Source organism: Ranitomeya imitator, chromosome 4 (genome assembly GCF_032444005.1).
Source record: "Ranitomeya imitator isolate aRanImi1 chromosome 4, aRanImi1.pri, whole genome shotgun sequence".
Taxonomy (NCBI): Eukaryota; Metazoa; Chordata; class Amphibia; order Anura; family Dendrobatidae; genus Ranitomeya; species Ranitomeya imitator.
The window spans coordinates 508,423,168-508,442,435 of record NC_091285.1 but is presented as its reverse complement, the minus strand read 5'-3'; the positions used below and the strand labels follow the sequence as shown (position 1 = coordinate 508,442,435).

General features: G+C 44.4%; 1 protein-coding gene across 2 annotated transcripts in view; it reads left to right on the top strand.

The window, feature by feature from the left end:
- Positions 1–19,268, top strand: part of ATP8B4 (ATPase phospholipid transporting 8B4 (putative)) — a 372,592-nt gene that overhangs the window by 4,118 nt on the left and 349,206 nt on the right. The window contains exons 2-3 of one of the 2 annotated variants that reach the window (XM_069766048.1): positions 5,388–5,455; positions 12,028–12,095. In XM_069766048.1, coding sequence (XP_069622149.1) covers positions 12,068–12,095 — 28 coding nt within the window. In that variant the 5' untranslated portion in view covers positions 5,388–5,455; positions 12,028–12,067. The remainder of the gene's footprint in view (positions 1–5,387; positions 5,456–12,027; positions 12,096–19,268) is intronic. The other variant, XM_069766049.1, reaches the window with a different exon arrangement.

The following is a 19,268-nucleotide window of genomic DNA, read 5'->3' as shown; positions in this document are numbered from 1 at the left end:
GCTGTGGATCTGCAGGCAAATCCACAACGTGTGCACAAAGCATTAGTATTCCGAAGTGTGGAGTCACATAGAGGGACTGCAGATGTTTAGCAGAACACTAGACAAACTGTGCTACTACTTAATGGACTATGATTAAATTAAGTTACTAAACGCACAAATTAGCCATACATGAAATGCATTAATTGCAGTCACAGTAAGTTGCAGTCATGGCAAAAGCTCCAGCCTGGTCAGAATGTGTTAGAACATTTTAGGGTCACCAGGGACCTAAATCCCATAAGGAAAATTAGAGACCAATTGGACAAATGCTTCTGAACTGTCAAATGGCCCACGTAAAATAATAATAATAAAAAAAAACAAATCCTCCCCTCCCCCCCCATAAAGTCATCTCCCGGTCGGGTGTCTCTTCTCCAATGTCAGCACTGTGTGTCCCGCCGGTCAAGTGACATAACTATATCATGTGACCACTGCAGTCAATCAGTGGTTACTGATTGGTTGCAGCCTTCTCTATTGCTTGGCTGGTCTGAGAGAAGAGTAGATGCATTTTCCATTTTATGTGGGGCATTTTAGCGATTGTTAAGGGGCTGCGCGTCCTCTATAAAGTGTATGATAAAGCTTTACACTAAGCTGCATTCTCGGGCCCATATGTAGCAGCCGCGGGTCTTCTGACTCAATCTGGACAGGCATATATACGTTCGAGTTCGGGTCCAGAGACTCGCGGCTGGTCCGTACTGGGACAATGACACACGGATGTTTAGATTCAGCCTTATAGACAGGTGTTTCCCAGATATAAACCTTTCTTGGTCCCTCCATACAGTGAGGCAAAAAAGTATTTAGTCAGTCAGCAATAGTGCAAGTTCCACCACTTAAAAAGATGAGAGGCGTCTGTAATTTACATCATAGGTAGACCTCAACTATGGGAGACAAACTGAGAAAAAAAAATCCAGAAAATCACATCGTCTGTTTTTTTTATCATTTTATTTGCATATTATGGTGGAAAATAAGTATTTGGTCAGAAACAAAATTTCATCTCAATACTTTGTAATATATCCTTTGTTGGCAATGACAGACGTCAAACGTTTTCTGTAAGTCTTCACAAGGTTGCCACACACTGTTGTTGGTATGTTGGCCCATTCCTCCATGCAGATCTCCTCTAGAGCAGTGATGTTTTTGGCATTTCGCTTGGCAACACGGACTTTCAACTCCCTCCAAAGGTTTTCTATAGGGTTGAGATCTGGAGACTGGCTAGGCCACTCCAGGACCTTGAAATGCTTCTTACGAAGCCACTCCTTCGTTGCCCTGGTGGTGTGCTTTGGATCATTGTCATGTTGAAAGACCCAGCCACGTTTCATCTTCAATGCCCTTGCTGATGGAAGGAGGTTTGCACTCAAAATCTCACGATACATGGCCCCATTCATTCTTTCATGTACCCGGATCAGTCGTCCTGGCCCCTTTGCAGAGAAACAGCCCCAAAGCATGATGTTTCCACCACCATGCTTTACAGTAGGTATGGTGTTTGATGGATGCAACTCAGTATTCTTTTTCCTCCAAACACGACAAGTTGTGTTTCTACCAAACAGTTCCAGTTTGGTTTCATCAGACCATAGGACATTCTCCCAAAACTCCTCTGGATCATCCAAATGCTCTCTAGCAAACTTCAGATGGGCCCAGACATGTACTGGCTTAAGCAGTGGGACACGTCTGGCACTGCAGTATCTGAGTCCATGGTGGCGTAGTGTGTTACTTATGGTAGGCCTTGTTACATTGGTCCCAGCTCTCTGCAGTTCATTCACTAGGTCCCCCTGCGTGGTTCTGGGATTTTTGCTTACCGTTCTTGTGATCATTCTGACCCCACGGGGTGGGATTTTGCGTGGAGCCCCAGATCGAGGGAGATTATTAGTGGTCTTGTATGTCTTCCATTTTCTAATTATTGCTCCCACTGTTGATTTCTTCACTCCAAGCTGGTTGGCTATTGCAGATTCAGTCTTCCCAGCCTGGTGCAGGGCTACAATTTTGTTTCTGGTGTCCTTTGACAGCTCTTTGGTCTTCACCATAGTGGAGTTTGGAGTCAGACTGTTTGAGGGTGTGCACAGGTGTCTTTTTATACTGATAACAAGTTTAAACAGGTGCCATTACTACAGGTAATGAGTGGAGGAAAGAGGAGACTCTTAAAGAAGAAGTTACAGGTCTGTGAGAGCCAGAAATCTTGATTGTTTGTTTCTGACCAAATACTTATTTTCCACCATAATATGCAAATAAAATTATAAAAAAACAGTCAATGTGATTTTCTGGATTTTTTTTTCTCAGTTTGTCTCCCATAGTTGAGGTCTACCTATGATGTAAATTACAGATGCCTCTCATCTTTTTAAGTGGTGGAACTTGCACGATTGCTGACTGACTAAATACTTTTTTGCCCCACTGTATATCGGCATGATTGCAGCTTTGTCCGGATCCTGAGCCTGTGCGTAAAGAGCTTGTGTAGCGCAGGTGTACTTTCTCCTGCAAACAAGACCCCAGCTAGGGTCTCCTGAGTAGTACTGGAACATGTAGCTGTGCACGCAATGGTTTCTCCTGGGAGGCACCATGGCAAGCGATCTTGTGACCATAGCAGACAGTCATTCATGGTCGGATGTTTGTGACAATTGTAACGTTGCCAACGAAGAAAAAACATTGATCTTGCGTCCGTTAAATCCTTAAAACTTATTGCAGCATGTGATACGAATCATCTGATATTTTTTTCATGCGGTAATGTTTTTCTGCAGAATCATCCTCACAAACTTGAAAAAAAAATCACTGGAATAAGCTTCCAGGGTAGGAAATCTTTAGTACATGTAGAGATTTGTCCACATATTGTATATCAATATGTGTATACAGTCATGGCCAAAGTGTTGACACCCTTGAAATTGTTCCAGAAAATGAACTATTGCTCCCAGAAAATGACATATGTTTTGTTAAACACATGTTTATTTCATTTGTGTTTGTTAGAATAACACAAAGAAACAGAGGAAAAGAAAGGCAAATTGGACATAATTTCATACAGAACTCCAAAAATGAGCTGGACAAAATTGTCACCTTTCAAAAACTGTGAGTAAACAATTTTGTTTCGATCGTGTGGTGCCCGTTCAAACTCACCTGTGGCAAGAAACAGGTAAGCAATATGAAAATCACACCTGAAACCAGATAAAAAGGGGAGACGTTGACTAAATCTTTGCATTGTCTGTCTGTGTCTGCTACACTAAGTATGGAGAACAGAAAGAGGAGAAGACAACTGTCTGAGGACTTGAGAGCCAAAATTATGCTCAATGTTTACAAGTCTATATCCAGAGATCCCATTGCCTTCTCTACTAGTCTTATAGATTTGACTAGTTCAGTCAATTTACTTAGGTCCAGAGAAGCCTGATTGTCTGTTCCTTTCCATGTTTTGTCTAGGGTTACATGGCGCTCCACCTCTTTAGCTCCCATTGCTATGGCTGCAACAGTAACAGCAATGCCAGTTTCATGGCCAGAATAACCAACTGGGATGTCTGGAAAGACGGACTGAAATTCCTGTATTACAAGTATATTGACATCTTCTGGAAGAAGGGGGTATGCACTAGTGCATTGGTGGAGAAAGCAGAAGTTCGGATCAATTGGCTTTGCAATCTCATATACACGGCGCATGGTATCCACTTTGCTGGTGTACGGCGGGAGGACAGGAGCTGGGCACCCAGAGCTGAGCTCCCCCGGGCTTTGGAGCTACAAAAGGAGCAGGTCAGTGCTACTTCTTCGGTCAAGGTGACCAGTGCCGGGGTTACAGCGCTGACCCCAAGGTAGCAAAGTATGCAACCGGAGGATGTCTGAGGCTGCAGGTTATCCCTGTGCAAAGGGATATTAGTGGGAATGGTCACCGTGTGGTGCACACTCTGCTTTTGCCTGGTGACAGTGAGTGGCGTGCCGGCTGCCAGGCTTCCAATTGCCCAGCCAGAAGAGGACAAGGCAGAGGGAAAACCAGCAGATTACCTTACCGGAGAATTGGGCGCTCTTGATGATCTGATGTTTGGTGTTGGAGTTGTCATGCAGTGTGAAGAGCCCTTCCATGTCTATTTTATGGTCAAAAGATGACCTTTCAAAAATTGTGGGTAAACAATTTTGTTTCCATCGTGTGGTACCTGTTCAAACTCACCTGTGGCAAGAAACAGGTAGGCAATATGAAAATCACACCTGAAACCAGATAAAAAGGGGAGAAGTTGACTAAATCTTTGCAGTATCTGCTACACTAAGCATGGAGAACAGAAAGAGGAGAAGACAACTGTCTGAGGACTTGAGAACCAAAATTATTATCAATATCAATAATCTCAAGGTTACAAGTCTATATCCAGAGATCTTGGTGTTCCTTTGTCCACGGTGTGCATCATATTCAAGAAGTTTACAACCCGCCGCACTGTAGCTAATCTCCCTAGATGTGGATGGCAGCGAAAAAATGATGAAAAGTTGCAATGCAGGGTAGTCTGGATGGTGGATAAGCAGCTCTAATCAAGTTCCAAATGGATATAAACTGTTGTGCAAGCTCAGGGCGCATCATTGTTGACTTTTAAATGAAATGAAATACTATGGCAGAAGACCCAGGAGGACCCCACTGCTGACAGATATAAAAACAAAAAAAAGTTAGACTACAGTTTGCCAAAATGTACGTCGGTAAGTCTAAATCCTTCTAATAAGGTGTCTTGTGAACAGATAAAACCAAGATAGAGCTTTTTGGTGAAGCACATCATTCTACTGGGTACCGAAAACGGAATGAGGCCTACAAAGGAAAGAACACAGTACCTACAGTCAAATATGCTGGAGGTTCAAAGGGCAATGATCCCAAACATACTTGAAGAAGCACCTAGAAATGGATGGAACCAAAAACCTAGAGAGTTCTGACAGCCAGCAATGAGTTTGGATTTTTATCACATAGAAAACCCGTGGAAAGATCTTAAAATTGCTGTTGGGAGAAGCTGTCCAAAATTCCATTTGAGAATTGTAAGAAGCTTGTTGATGGTTATAAGAAGCGAATGATGGCAGCTATTTATTCCAAAAGGTGTGTAACCAAATATTAAGTTGAGGGTGCCAACAATTTTGTCTGGCCCATTTTTGGGGTTTTGTGTTAAATTATATCCAATTTGCCTTTTTTTGTGTATAACAAAACGAGTAATTGCAATAATTTTCTGGGAGAAATAATTCATTTTCTAGAGCAATTTCAAGGGTGCCAACGCTTTTTGGCCATGATTGCATAAAGTGATTGCATAGATATATAGGGCATCTGTATATAATAGATCATTTGCCATCCTTTTGTGTATGGGCCAAGATCATTGCTCAGGTTTATAGATGCCACTAATATCAGTGTAGTTATGTGGCCTCTTGTGTTTCAGCTGCTGTGAACATCCAGTTTCTTCACTGGGACGTTAAGAAATAGGATCCGTCTTCATGGAGATGTCAGGTAATAGCACTGTTATTGTCAGAATCGTAACTGGAATATTTACAGCAGGTTTGATATGTTCACTATGCACTGGTGCTGCTTATGTCATCATTATATTTCTTAGAGTAACCGTCGTTACTTTTTATTTAATACATCAATAGTGCACATGACAATAAGGAATTTTGTAATATGTCTTATCAGAGAAATCTGCTTCTTTCTCTGCCAAAATGGATCAGTTATTATCAAAATTCTCAATTCTCAGGTAAAATCTGTATTCAGTGAAGACAGACTGTTACATTACTGATAAAATTAAAAATGATAGCTTTTAAAGGGAATCTGTCACCAAGTTTTTGCGAGACAGAAACCCTAAATCCAGCGATTTGTCACTTACTGGGCTGCTTTCTGTAGTTTTCATATAATCACCGTTTTATCAACAGGAAATTACCAACAGAGGACTAGTAAACCTGCTGCCAGGTAATCCTCCGTATTAATTAGCTCTGTATAACTTAATCCCACCACTGATTGGTTGCTTTCTGCCTATGCACAATGTACACAGAAAGCTTCCAATCAGAGCTGTGGGCGGGGTTATACAGAGCTCAGCATTAGAGAACCAGTAGATAATGTGCAGCAGAGAAAATCTATAATATAACGCTGGGAGCGTCACTCTGTCCGAAGCCTCTATAGACTGCGCAAGCGCCGGCGCAGTCCGGGCCTCACAGAGCGACGCTCCCGGGAGATCGCGGTGTGCGTTCACACTGAACGCACACCGCGATCTCCACCGCAGAAGCAGGGACCGCCAGGAGGGTGAGTATCGGCCATATTCACCTGTCCTCCGTTCCATCGCTGAGCGGCGCCATCTTCCCGGTCTTCGGCCTGTGACCTTCAGTTCAGAGGGCGCGATGACGCGCTTAATGCGCGCCGGCGCCGCCCTCTGACTGAACAGTCACAGCCAGGAGACCGGGAAGATGGCGGCGTCCAGCGCTGGAACGGGGACAGGTGAATATAGTAAGTGCTGGGGGGCCTGAGCTGGCGGCGATACCGGCACCTGACCCCCACAGCGCGCCGGTGTCCCCGCCTGCTCAGGCCCCCCAGCACTCGGTGCCGAGCGGGTCAGAGGCAGTATGGGGACGCAGGATGGAGCAGCACATAAGGATGGGGACGCAGGATGCAGCAGCACATAAGGATGGGGACGCAGGATGGAGCAGCACATAAGGATGGGGACGCAGGATGGAGCAGCACATAAGGATGGGGACGTAGGATGGAGCAGCACATAAGGATGGGGACGCAGGATGGAGCAGCACATAAGGATGGGGACGCAGGATGGAGCAGCACATAACAGGATGGGGGCGCAGGATGGAGCAGCACATGAAAGGATGGGGACGCAGGATGGAGCAGCACATGAAAGGATGGGGGAGCAGGATGGAGCAGCACATAAGGATGGGGACGCAGGATGGAGCAGCACATAAGGATGGGGACGTAGGATGGAGCAGCACATAAGGATGGGGACGCAGGATGGAGCAGCACATAACAGGATGGGGGCGCAGGATGCAGCAGCACATAACAGTATGGGGACGCAGGATGGAGCAGCACATAAGGATGGGGACGTAGGATGGAGCAGCACATAAGGATGGGGACGCAGGATGGAGCAGCACATAACAGGATGGGGGCGCAGGATGCAGCAGCACATAACAGTATGGGGACGCAGGATGGAGCAGCACATAAGGATGGGGACGTAGGATGGAGCAGCACATAAGGATGGGGACGCAGGATGGAGCAGCACATAAGGATGGGGGCGCAGGATGCAGCAGCACATAACAGTATGGGGACGCAGGATGGAGCAGCACATAAGGATGGGGACGTAGGATGGAGCAGCACATAAGGATGGGGACGCAGGATGGAGCAGCACATAACAGGATGGGGGCGCAGGATGCAGCAGCACATAACAGTATGGGGACGCAGGATGGAGCAGCACATAAGGATGGGGACGTAGGATGGAGCAGCACATAAGGATGGGGACGCAGGATGGAGCAGCACATAACAGGATGGGGGCGCAGGATGCAGCAGCACATAACAGTATGGGGACGCAGGATGGAGCAGCACATAAGGATGGGGACGCAGGATGGAGCAGCACATAAGGATGGGGACGCAGGATGGAGCAGCACATAAGGATGGGGACGCAGGATGGAGCAGCACATAAGGATGGGGACGCAGGATGCAGCAGCACATAAGGATGGGGACGCAGGATGGAGCAGCACATAACAGTATGGGGACGCAGGATGGAGCAGCACATAAGGATGGGGACGCAGGATGGAGCAGCACATAAGGATGGGGACGCAGGATGGAGCAGCACATAAGGATGGGGACGCAGGATGGAGCAGCACATAAGGATGGGGACGCAGGATGCAGCAGCACATAAGGATGGGGACGCAGGATGGAGCAGCACATAAGGATGGGGACGCAGGATGGAGCAGCACATAAGGATGGGGACACAGGATGGAGCAGCACATAAGGATGGGGACGCAGGATGCAGCAGCACATAAGGATGGGGACGCAGGATGGAGCAGCACATAAGGATGGGGACGCAGGATGGAGCAGCACATAAGGATGGGGACGCAGGATGCAGCAGCACATAAGGATGGGGACGCAGGATGGAGCAGCACATAAGGATGGGGACGCAGGATGGAGCAGCACATAAGGATGGGGACGCAGGATGGAGCAGCGCATGACAGGATGGGGACGCAGGATGGGAGCAGCGCATGACAGGAAGGGGAACGCAGGATGGAGCAGCACATGACAGGATGGGGACGCAGGATGGAGCAGCGCATGACAGGATGGGGACGCAGGATGGAGCAGCACATGACAGGATGGGGACGCAGGATGGAGCAGCGCATGACAGGATGGGGACGCAGGATGGAGCAGCACATACCAGGATGGAGACAATATACCAATATAAATGCTCGCCACCCGGGCGTAGAACGGGTTCAATAGCTAGTTGTATATAATCAGAATTGCAGTAAGTGACACATCACTGGAATCGGCATCTCTGCTCCTACATCATGACAAGTTTATTTTAAAGTGAATCTTTCAATTTGGTTTTGGATCTCTAAGAGAAGCATGAGGGAGAGAGACGCTAAGTTGCATCATATAAACGTATATATGGTTTGAAGCATTTGAATATAAGAATTCAGGCAGAACCCCCGGGAGTGACAGTGGGAGTCCTGATTATTTCATCCGCATAGATCTATGGATTACTATCAGCCTTGTAGACACCCACCGATACAGGTAACGAGGTCATCTCTGTGTGGGCATGGGAACCGGACTCTTACCCGCTCTCCGCTGAGCCCAGTTTCACGTCTCCTCTTATTAACCCTTGTATCACACTAGCTTCTCCTTATATTGTATCCTGGTGGTAATCCTCAGTCTGCTGTGGAAGACAAAATGGGGACAATGCAGTCCAAGACCCTGACCCAGAAGTTTGTTATAGGACTTCTCCTGTTCTTTATTGTTGGGGTGCAGAATAAATGCAAGGCCTTTACATCCAGATTAACCCCTGCTAGGCTTTAGCTTCCCTGACTGCACATGGGGTTTACTACCAACCACCCGTAAAGGAGGCAAAGCTGACGTCTTCCTCACACCAGTGGGACCAGCTGGAGATTAGCAATGCCAAATCGCAGAGTCAATGGGCCTGAGATATCAAACATGTCACCACAAAGTTCTGGCATAAAAGGTTTGAAAATTCACAAAATGTAAGCGCATCTCGGAGTTATGACAAAATGTTGCGACTTTTTGATATTTTCAACCCATTTTCTTGGAGCTTTCTCAGAATGGGTGGATCTGGGTTGGGACAGGGTTTTGGTCACTGCCACTTGTCAAATGCATTGGAAATGTCAGCATTCACTACGCCACAAATCTTACTCCAGTAGGGGTTTTTGCCACCCTAATTTTAGATCAGTATAATGTACAGAGAACCTGACTCCAGTGATTTGCCACTTACTGGGCTGCTTGCTGTAGTTTTGATGAAATCACTTTTTATCAGCAAGATATTATACGGAGGACAAGTAAACCTGTCGCCACATAGTCCTCCATATTCATGAGCTCTGTATAACCCTGACACACCACAGATTGGCAGCTTTCTGCCTATGCCGTGTACACAGAATGCTGCCAATCACTGGTGTGGGCAGGGTTAGGCCAGGTTCACACTGCGTTAACAGCAGCCCGTTCAACACATGCGTTAACGAGCTGCTGTTAACGAAAGTGCCGGTATGTCAGCGCGCTAGCACAGATAGAGCATCTGCTAGCTCCATCTGCGCTAGCAGTGACGGACCCGGAAACGTTGCTGCCCGCGTCTCAGGGTCCGTCACTGAATGACGGCACATCACTAGCGCACGCCCATTGTGGGCGTGCGCTAGCGATGTGTCCAACATAGGAATTAATGGCGGCGTTAACGGACTGCTTATAACGTAATGTGAACCCAGCCTTATACAGAACTCAGCATTCAGAGAACTGGTTGATCTGCAGCAGAGAAAAAAAGGGATTTTATTTTTTAAATCAAAACTGCAGCAAAGTAAGAGATATATTGCTGGAATCAGGTTCTTTGCCCCTGCACCATTCTGCCCTCAGACAGAGTAGTGAAAAGCTGGTGATGGATTCCCTTTAAAAGTCTGTTATTGATAGCATACATACTAAAGTAAGGCGCACAGCCAGGTCTGGGGTATGGATTTAGTTGATCCTGAAGGCGGTTAATTAAAATGCTGCAGATAAATTCTATGCACTAAACTTCAACGTGTTAGTTTATTCTCATCTTCAGGGATTGGGGTAAATTGTTAGGCAATGTTTAGTGCCAATAATATGCCACTTATTGTAAGTGAGATCCATTCCTATTCTCCCGTGTGCTCCTGAGAGCCTGATGAAGAACATACTCCTGTATACAAGAAGCAGCAGTAGAGAAAGAAAAGCGAGAGAATGAATTGAAGCATTAATTTTCGTGTTAAACTTTGTGCATTTAAAGTTTGTTGTTTTTTTTTCTCAATTTCAACAACGTACAATAATCCACACACCGCGTTGTACATTCGCCAAAACTTGAGCCAGGTTAAGTAATTGTTAATGAGGCAGTTGTCATTTTGGTGCTACAGCAGTAATATTGGGGTTTATGCACATTGGCAGTTTTTTTTTTTTTCAAGAAGGTTTTTTTTTTTTTGCGGATATTTCTGGCTTTTCTTGAAGAATTTCTTAAACATTTTTTTGGGAGGCCTCTTTTGGGACTGTTTGCAGGTGCTTTTCTATATTTAAGATCATTAAGCAATGAGTAAAATGTGAACTAATGTTTATATATATATATATATATATATATATATATATATATATATATATATATATATATATATATATATATATAATTATATTTTTCTTTTTAATTGCTCCAAAAGACATCCTGGGCATCATTTTAGCCATCCAATTGACTTGTATTGTTAGTATAAAGCATCTTCCGAACTGAAAACATCTCTACTCACACCGCCCAGCATTTTTTGAGACCTGAAGTGGTTAAAAGACACGTAAAAACCTAAAATACGAATAGCAAGTCGTTTTTTCCATAGACTTGGATATGTCTGTTCATTTGAGCACTTTTCCGCGGGAAAAAAACTGTTGTGTGAACATTCATGCCCCCACTCCGAGACACAAAAAACACTCTGTAATTTTATCGTTTCCAAAAAATTCCGTGAAAATGAAAGGTGTTTGTAGGTGGAGTGTATTCCCTGTGACAGCTGTCGTTGCCCCATGTATTATTCACGTGCTCGCCGTCACTTACACTGCTTGGCCTGATGACCATCTTGTAGTTCGCCATTTATTTTTCATGCCCTACATTACTTTGAATGCCTTCTCATAATTCCCGTAGTGGTAGCCGAAGCTTCAGCTCCCCACAAATGGGTGATTTTTGAAGGTGAGTGTACTGCTAGGAAAGACCCCGGAAGCTCTGCTGCTATTTCTCCGGCATCCTTACGCTCAGTTGAGATCTGTAACCGCACAGTCAGGACGGTGTAACCAGGCGCAGGGTGAAGTGTCAGTGTGACCAAATCCTTGTTACAGTTCAGCTTCCTTTGTTCGTTTGTGGTCACATTGGTAATCCTGCAAGCCAAGTGATTTATCAGTTACACAGACACATGTGGCTTCGTAGCAAGTGAAGACTTGAGCTTTGCTTAGGTGATAAAATGCAGCAATCTCTGTAGTACGCCGTGCCACGTCCTCCTGACGGTGCTATGTCAGGGAGCAGCTGCCCGTGATTGGGGCTACCCCACCATACCAGGCGCTGGCGAGTAGACTGGGGATCTGTTTCCTTGTAAGTGGCGTTCTTCGTCGTTTTCTCCTTCTCCGGGGGCATTTCTTACAGATACTTGGAACTTTTCATCTCATGGGCTTCTGCATTGTCCAAATGATATGACCGCTTTCTGGCAGTAGGGTTAACATAATAGAAAGTGCAGAACAATGCATCGATTTCTGTGTGTATTTTATGCAGTGCGCCAATATTTTTTTCCTGTGCCATGTGCTCTTATTGTGTATCTAAGACTTTGTTAATGCACATTTATATTCTCTTTCAGGTTGGACCATAGCTTTGTAGGGCGTTGACCAGATTCTACTATGATTTGTAATAAGAAGAAAATGCTTGGTAGGTAAAAAAATTTTTTACATTTTTTTTTTTTTTTTTTCTTTTTACCTGTAAAATCTTATATATTTACGGTACATTCTGCCAGTTATACTCCTACATGTGTGCAAAATTTAGGATCATTTCTTCTAAAATGGCCAACAGTGCAAGTTAATACTTATCCCATGTTATTCAATGTTTTTTGAGGTGTAAATTATTAATGGTCTATAAGGTATCAGTTCTTCATTGGGTAAAGTCCATTCTCCTGAATGTTAAGGGTATGTGTCCACGTTCCAGGAGTGGGTGATAAATACAGAAGTGGTGCATATGTTTCTATTATACTTTTCCTCTAATTGTTCCACTCCTGGTTTTGGCTTACAAATACTGACATAAAATCCTGACCAAATCCTGATGCAATCCTGAACGTGGACACATACCCCTGAATGTTAATCCATCAGCGGGCCGAAGGGGCGGCTATGTTCGACTCCTCCACACCGGTGGCTGTGCGCGGTACTGCTGCTGAGCACCGTAGCACAAAATGCCCTGAACCTAAGTGCAATGCACTGATTGTTCTACCATTTAGTGTTTAGGGAAGACCTGACTCCACTCCTGACATGCCTGAGGTATGAAATACTTTATTCCAAGACATCTTCCATTATTACTCTGCATTATACCGATACACTGTTACTCCTAGATATTTATGGTTGAATTGACAACTGGGTGTCATCTTTCCTCTTTTCAAAGGGGTATTAAGCTGTCGGGACTAATATAATAGATTTAGGTAAGATTACAGAGGTCTAGCCCAAGGTAGAGTTTAAAGAAAGATTCTAAGGAGCTACTTCAATAATACAAAAGGTGGAAAAAGTGACACTTCAAAACGTCATAATAATAAAATCATAACATTTTGATTATATCTTTTGGGTAGTGATGGGTGATTGTGCTTGAATAAGGTGTTATCTATGCATGCTCGAGTGCTAATAGCAGGGGTGTCAAACTGCATTCCTCGAGGGCTGCAAACAGGTCATGTTTTCAGGATTTCCTTGTATTGCACAGGTGATAATTTAATTACCAACTCATTATTTGTGTAGGTGATTAAATTATCACCTGTGCAGTACAAGTAAATCCTGAAAACATGACCTGTTTGCAGCTCTCGAGGAATGCAGTTTCACACCCCTGCTATTAGAGCATCTTCGGCGTGATCTAATACTATGTTTGAGTTCGTCATGTCTCGCGGGTGTCAAACAGCCACGGCAACTCAATCATGGAATTGGAGCACACCGAAGATGCTTTATTAGCACTCTAGCATGCTCAGATAACGCCTTATTTGAGCACGCTCACTCGACACTACTTCTGAGTTATTTTTCAAAAACCTGATCATTTATACACAGTGATGGCAGGTAAGCTGAAAGGTCAGTTTCACGTGGTTGTAACATTTTAGGATGAGTTTTTTTTTTTTTTTTTATTGACACACTCGGACCCCTCCTAGGTCTAAAGAACTGAGCTTTAATAACAGAATGGTATTTAACAGCGGTGGTCACTTTTGCAATCTATGTTCGTAATTAACTTTTCAGATAGGAAAAAAATTATGTTTTTGTTTTTTTTAAATAGTGTTGATTAAAATGTTCTTGCCATTTAGTTGCAGTAGTCTGTGTACGGTTGGGTGCTCACTGCTTTACCCAGAGTATATTGTTACGTTGCCATAAGGGTCCATTCACCAGACAGAGGAGGCCAAAAGTCCGTTTTTCTCTTGCATAATATTTGTTTGACGGTAAAGAAAAGTGTAGCCGAATGCAGGTCGCACACAACTCACTTTCCATAGACTTCACTGCACATCACATGCGACTGTAGCTTCTGTGTAATTTGCCCGCAGCATGGCATTTTTAGTTTTACAGAAAAATCGCCCCTCTAAAATAATCACTTAACAGCAAGTGGCACAGGTATTTTTGGTCGCATGACTTATGTGAGAATTGCGTTATGCGACACGTGCCTTGTAACCCCAGGCATCTATGTTCTGTCCTTTTTTCTCACATTGATTTCAATGGACAAGTTTGATCCACGATTCCGATCTAAACATATTTCCCTTCCTTTGGCCGACACCTGATTTAATATTCTAAGGGATAGCTGTTCTGTTCTTGAAGTACGGATGTCTGAACGAGACCTTAGTGAATGTTACATTTTTCCTTTGCTATCAAGTAAGTTCTCCGTGTCCTTCCCTATATTGCCACAGTTTGTAAATTGAACCTTTTACATTAAGATTACAGTATATTTTCTGAAAACCTCTCCTTTTCTTCATGTAGCCGTTTGCTGTGCTGTTTGTTTGCCCGTCCATTTGCTGTAGTTAGTGATGTTCGAACAAATTGTAAACTAATTTCCTAATTTAACATAGGCTTTCAGCATTAATGAGGTTGAATTGTGGTTCCTGCTGTAAGAGCACAGATATCATGTCATTTCTCATCAATCACTGAGAAGGAGCAAGTGAGAATGAATTTGCTATCTGTTACCCCATTTCCTATCATCCTTGCAAATCAGCTACATATCCTAGGATTAGCACAAACAATTTCTACAATACTAGATGGTGGCCCGATTCTAAAGGTACCTTCACACATAACGATTTCATTAACGGTATCGTTGCTTTTTGTGACGTAGCAACGATATCGTTAATGAAATCGTTAAGCGTGACAGCGACCAACGATCAGGCCCCTGCTGGGAGATCGTTGGTCGCTGGGAATGATCAGGACCTTTTTTTGGTCGCTGATCACCCGCTGTCATCGCTGAATCGGCGTGTGTGACGCCGATCCAGCGATGTGTTCACTGGTAACCAGGGTAAATATCGTGTTACTAAGCGCAAGGCCGCGCTTAGTAACCCGATATTTACCCTGGTTACCATTGTAAAAGTAAAAAAACCAAAACAGTACATACTCACATTCCGATGTCTGTCACGTCCCCCGGCGTCAGCTTCCCGCGCTCACAGTCAGTGCAGGAAGGTGACGGCGGGGGACGTGACAGACACCGGAATGTGAGTATGTTGTGTTTTTTTTTTTTTTTTACATTTACAATGGTAACCAGGGTAAACATTGGGTTACTAAGCGCGGCCCTGCACTTAGTAACCCGATGTTTACCCTGGTTACCCGGGGACTTGGGCATCGTTGGTCGCTGGAGAGCTGTCTGTGTGACAGCTGTCCACAGCTCTCCAGCGACCACACAACGACTTGCCAACGATCACTGCCAGGTCGTATCGCTGGTCGTGATCGTTGGTAAATCTTTTAGTGTAACGGTACCTTAACGCATCGGGTATTCTAGAATATGCATGTCCACGTAGTATATTGCCCAGCGACGTAGTATATTGCCCAGCCTTGTAGTATACAGCACAGAGCCATGTAGGATATTGCCCAGTGACGTACTATATTACCCAGCCACGTATGTCACAGGTTAAAAAAATAAAAAATAAACATACTCCCCTAACGATCCGAGGGCCCCTTGTAATTGAACATACTCACCATTCTGGTCGCTGCTCCTCAGCGTCCCGTCTCTCCGCTTCCTGGGATCCAACGGCGCTGTGCAGATGGGCGCGCGGCTGCCGCCATCTTGCGTTCCCAGGATGCTTTGCAAAATTACCCATATGACTTAGCGGTCTCGCAAGACCGCTAGGTCTTATGGGTAATTTCGCAAAGCATTGCTGGGAAAGAAAGATGGCGGCAGGCGCGAGCGGCTCTGCGGACAACGGAGGGTGAGCATAGCAGGTTTTTTGTTTTTTTTATTATTTTTAACATTACTTTCTTTTACTATTGATGCCGCATAGGCAGCATCAATAGTAAAAGGTTGGGGACACACAGGGTTAATAGCGGCGGTAACAGAATGCGTTACCGCCGGCATTAACCCTGTGTTAGCGGTGACCGGAGGGGAGTATGGAGCGGGTGCCGAGGACACTGACTGCAGGGAGCGGAGCGCCGGGGACACTGACTGCGGGGAGCGGAGCGCCGGGGACACTGACTACGGGGAGCGGAGCGCCGGGGACACTGACACTGCGGGGAGCGGGCGCCGGCCACTGACTGCGGGAGTATAGAGCGGCCATTTTCTTCCGGACTGTGCCCCTCGCTGATTGGTCGTGGCTGTTTTGCGGCGACCAATCAGCGACTTGGATTTCCATGATAGACAGAGGCCACGACCAATGAATATCCGTGACAGAAGGACAGACAGAGAGATGGAAGTGACCCTTAGACAATTATGTATATAGATTCTCACAGATGCTTAGAGACCCGTTCAGACTTTTTTTTTTTTTTTTTTTAAATACCGTAATTCTGCTTAGGAAATCATAATTCTGCAGATGGAAAAACAAAACATCTAAATATTGCTCTTACAGCAGGAACCACAATTCAACTTCAGTAATGCTGACAACCTATGTTAAATTAGGAAATTAGTTTAAAATTTGTTTTAACATCACTAACTACAGCAAATGGAGGTGCAAACAGAAACGGCTACATGAGGAAGAGGAGATGTGTTGCGCTGACTGGCTTGTGCAGTGATGTCGTTCTGCAGATCCCAGTTGCACATGCGGATTGCCAGAAAGGGAATATCTCACTATTGAGATTTTATGTTTTCAGAAAATATATTGTAAACTAGAACATAAAACAATAATTCTCGATGCCAGGTCATGTCCTCCAAAATATTCCGGTAGGTGAACTCCACTAGAACTAAGACGAATTGTTCCTCTAGTTATACCTTTATCGTGGAGCAACAACAACAAAAAAAAAAAGAATAATAGACTAAGAAATATAGGTTACACCGACCGGACTTTAAATGGAGCTGCCTCTATAGTCTGTGAGATACAGACAAGCTACTATCAGACCGTCACTAATTAAAGAATAATAATTAATTTATAACCTTTTTTACTCAATATAGTCCTCAGTACCAAGAAACAATCAATATCATATGTAAATATCCATTGTAAATGAAGCTGACAAACTTTGAGGTTCTCAAACAAGTAGATATTAGATTTGTGGCTGGAAAATCCCCTACCCTAGGTAATATTTTATCACCTAGGTTTTTTTTTTTCCAGGTGATCAACATTTTTCTTAACCTACATGGCTTTCTGATAAGGTTTTTTTTTTCTTAAATGTGATCATACTTCTTATAAAGCATGTGGCCATACAGAAAATAACAAACGCATGTTCAAATCTAATGTCACTAATCACCAGCTCTCTGTTAATCGTTTCATTAATTGTAGCACTCCAGGGGTGATTTACCTTGTTGATTGTATGGAGTGCAAGGTTCCGTACATAGGCTGCACTACCGGACCGCTTCAAAAACGTATAAGAAGACCTTTATCTCCGCAGCCCTTAAGGGGATGTGCACACGTTGCGGATTCCATTGCGCATTTTTCCTTGCAGATTCTGCAGAATCCACAGGTAAAATGACCGGCGTTTTACTTGTGGATTCCTTGCGGGTTTTCTGTGGATTCCTAAAATGGAATAGGTGTAAAAAACGCTGCGGATTCTGCACAAAGAATTGACATGCTGCGGAAAATAAACCGCTGTGTTTCTGTGCAGAATTTTCCGCAGCATGTGCACAGCGGATTTTGTTTTCCATAGGGTTACATGGTACTGTACAACGCATGGAAAACTGCTGCGAATCTGCAGGGGCAAATCCACAACGTGTGAACATAGCCTGATACTTCAGCTGCCTCCAAACATGTTTGTCATTATCACCAAGGCAATATAAACTCACTCACCGTTTGTGGCATTGACAGAGTATTTAAACCAAAGAGGGGGAGATTTCAAAAGGAAAATCATAAACCTGGAATCAGTTTTGATTTTTAAATCTCAGACCAGAGTTCCTTCTGGCATGGACTCCAGACATGATTTAATATTGCAGTATAATTGAGTTTTTTTGGTTGTATGTTATATTACACCTGGTTTTATTTTTCTTGTTTTCATCAGTATAACTGTTCATATTACATGTGGTTTACTGATGAGTTACTGGGATATATATATATATATATCTCTCTCTAAAAGTAGGTGGACAGTATGTGTAATAGGGTTATGAAGGGGGAGATTTATCAAACATGGTGTAAAGTGAAACTGATTCAGTTGCCCTTAGCAACCAATCAGATTCCACTTTTCATTCTTCACTGACTCTTTGGAAAATGAAAGGTGGAATCTGATTGGTTGCTAAGGGCAACTGAGTCAGTTTCATAGATCCAGGTTTCACAGATAAATCTCCCCCAAATCTGATTTCTTTTCAGATAACCCATAATGGCAAATAATTTAAATACAGATCAAAGAAAATGGATTTTAAAAGAGTATTGGAAATCTCAAAATGCTGAAACAGTTAGAGCAAACTGGGTGGAAACATTTGATTCTCAAGCCCCAAAGAGACAAACCATTTACCGCATTCGTGACAAATTCGATGCCGCTGGCTCAATCCTTAATGCTCCAAAAACTGGTCAACCCAAAACAGCCTGTACAGAAAATAATAAACAACTTGCTGCTGAAACATTTGTTCAGAGTCCCAAAAAGTCCACAGGAAGAGACTCTTTAGAATTGGGAATTTCCCGAGCTTCCATCATGCGAATCCTGAAATCTATTGGGTGGAAAGCTTATCGTCCACGTCTAATTCATGGTTTATTGGAGGATGACCCAGACAGGCGGCTGCAATTTAGGTAACGTTCATACTAGCGTTATGCTAGTGTGCGTCGGGTTAGCGTCGGGCGACGCAGCGGCGACGCACGCGTCATGCGCCCCTATATTTAACATGGGGGACGCATGCGTTTTTGTTTGTTGCGTTGTGCGACGCATGCGTCTTTTTTGCCGCAAGCGTCGGACCAAGAAAACGCAACAAGTTGCATTTTTCTTGCGTCCGATTTTCGGCAAAAAACGACGCATGCATCGCAAAACGCAGCATTTTTGCGTGCGTTTTGCCGCGTTTTTGCGTGCGTTGTGCGTTGCGTCGCTGACGCAGCGGCGCACAATGCTAGTGTGAACGTAGCCTAAAGGTACCGTCACACTAGACGATATCGCTAGCGATCCATGACGTTGCAGCGTCCTGGCTAGCGATATCGTCCAGTGTGACACGCAGCAGCGATCAGGCCCCTGCTGTGATGTCGCTGGTCGGGGAAGAAGGGCCAGAACTTTATTTCGTCGCTGGCTCTCCCGCTGACATCGCTGAATCGGTGTGTGTGACACCGATTCAGCGATGTCT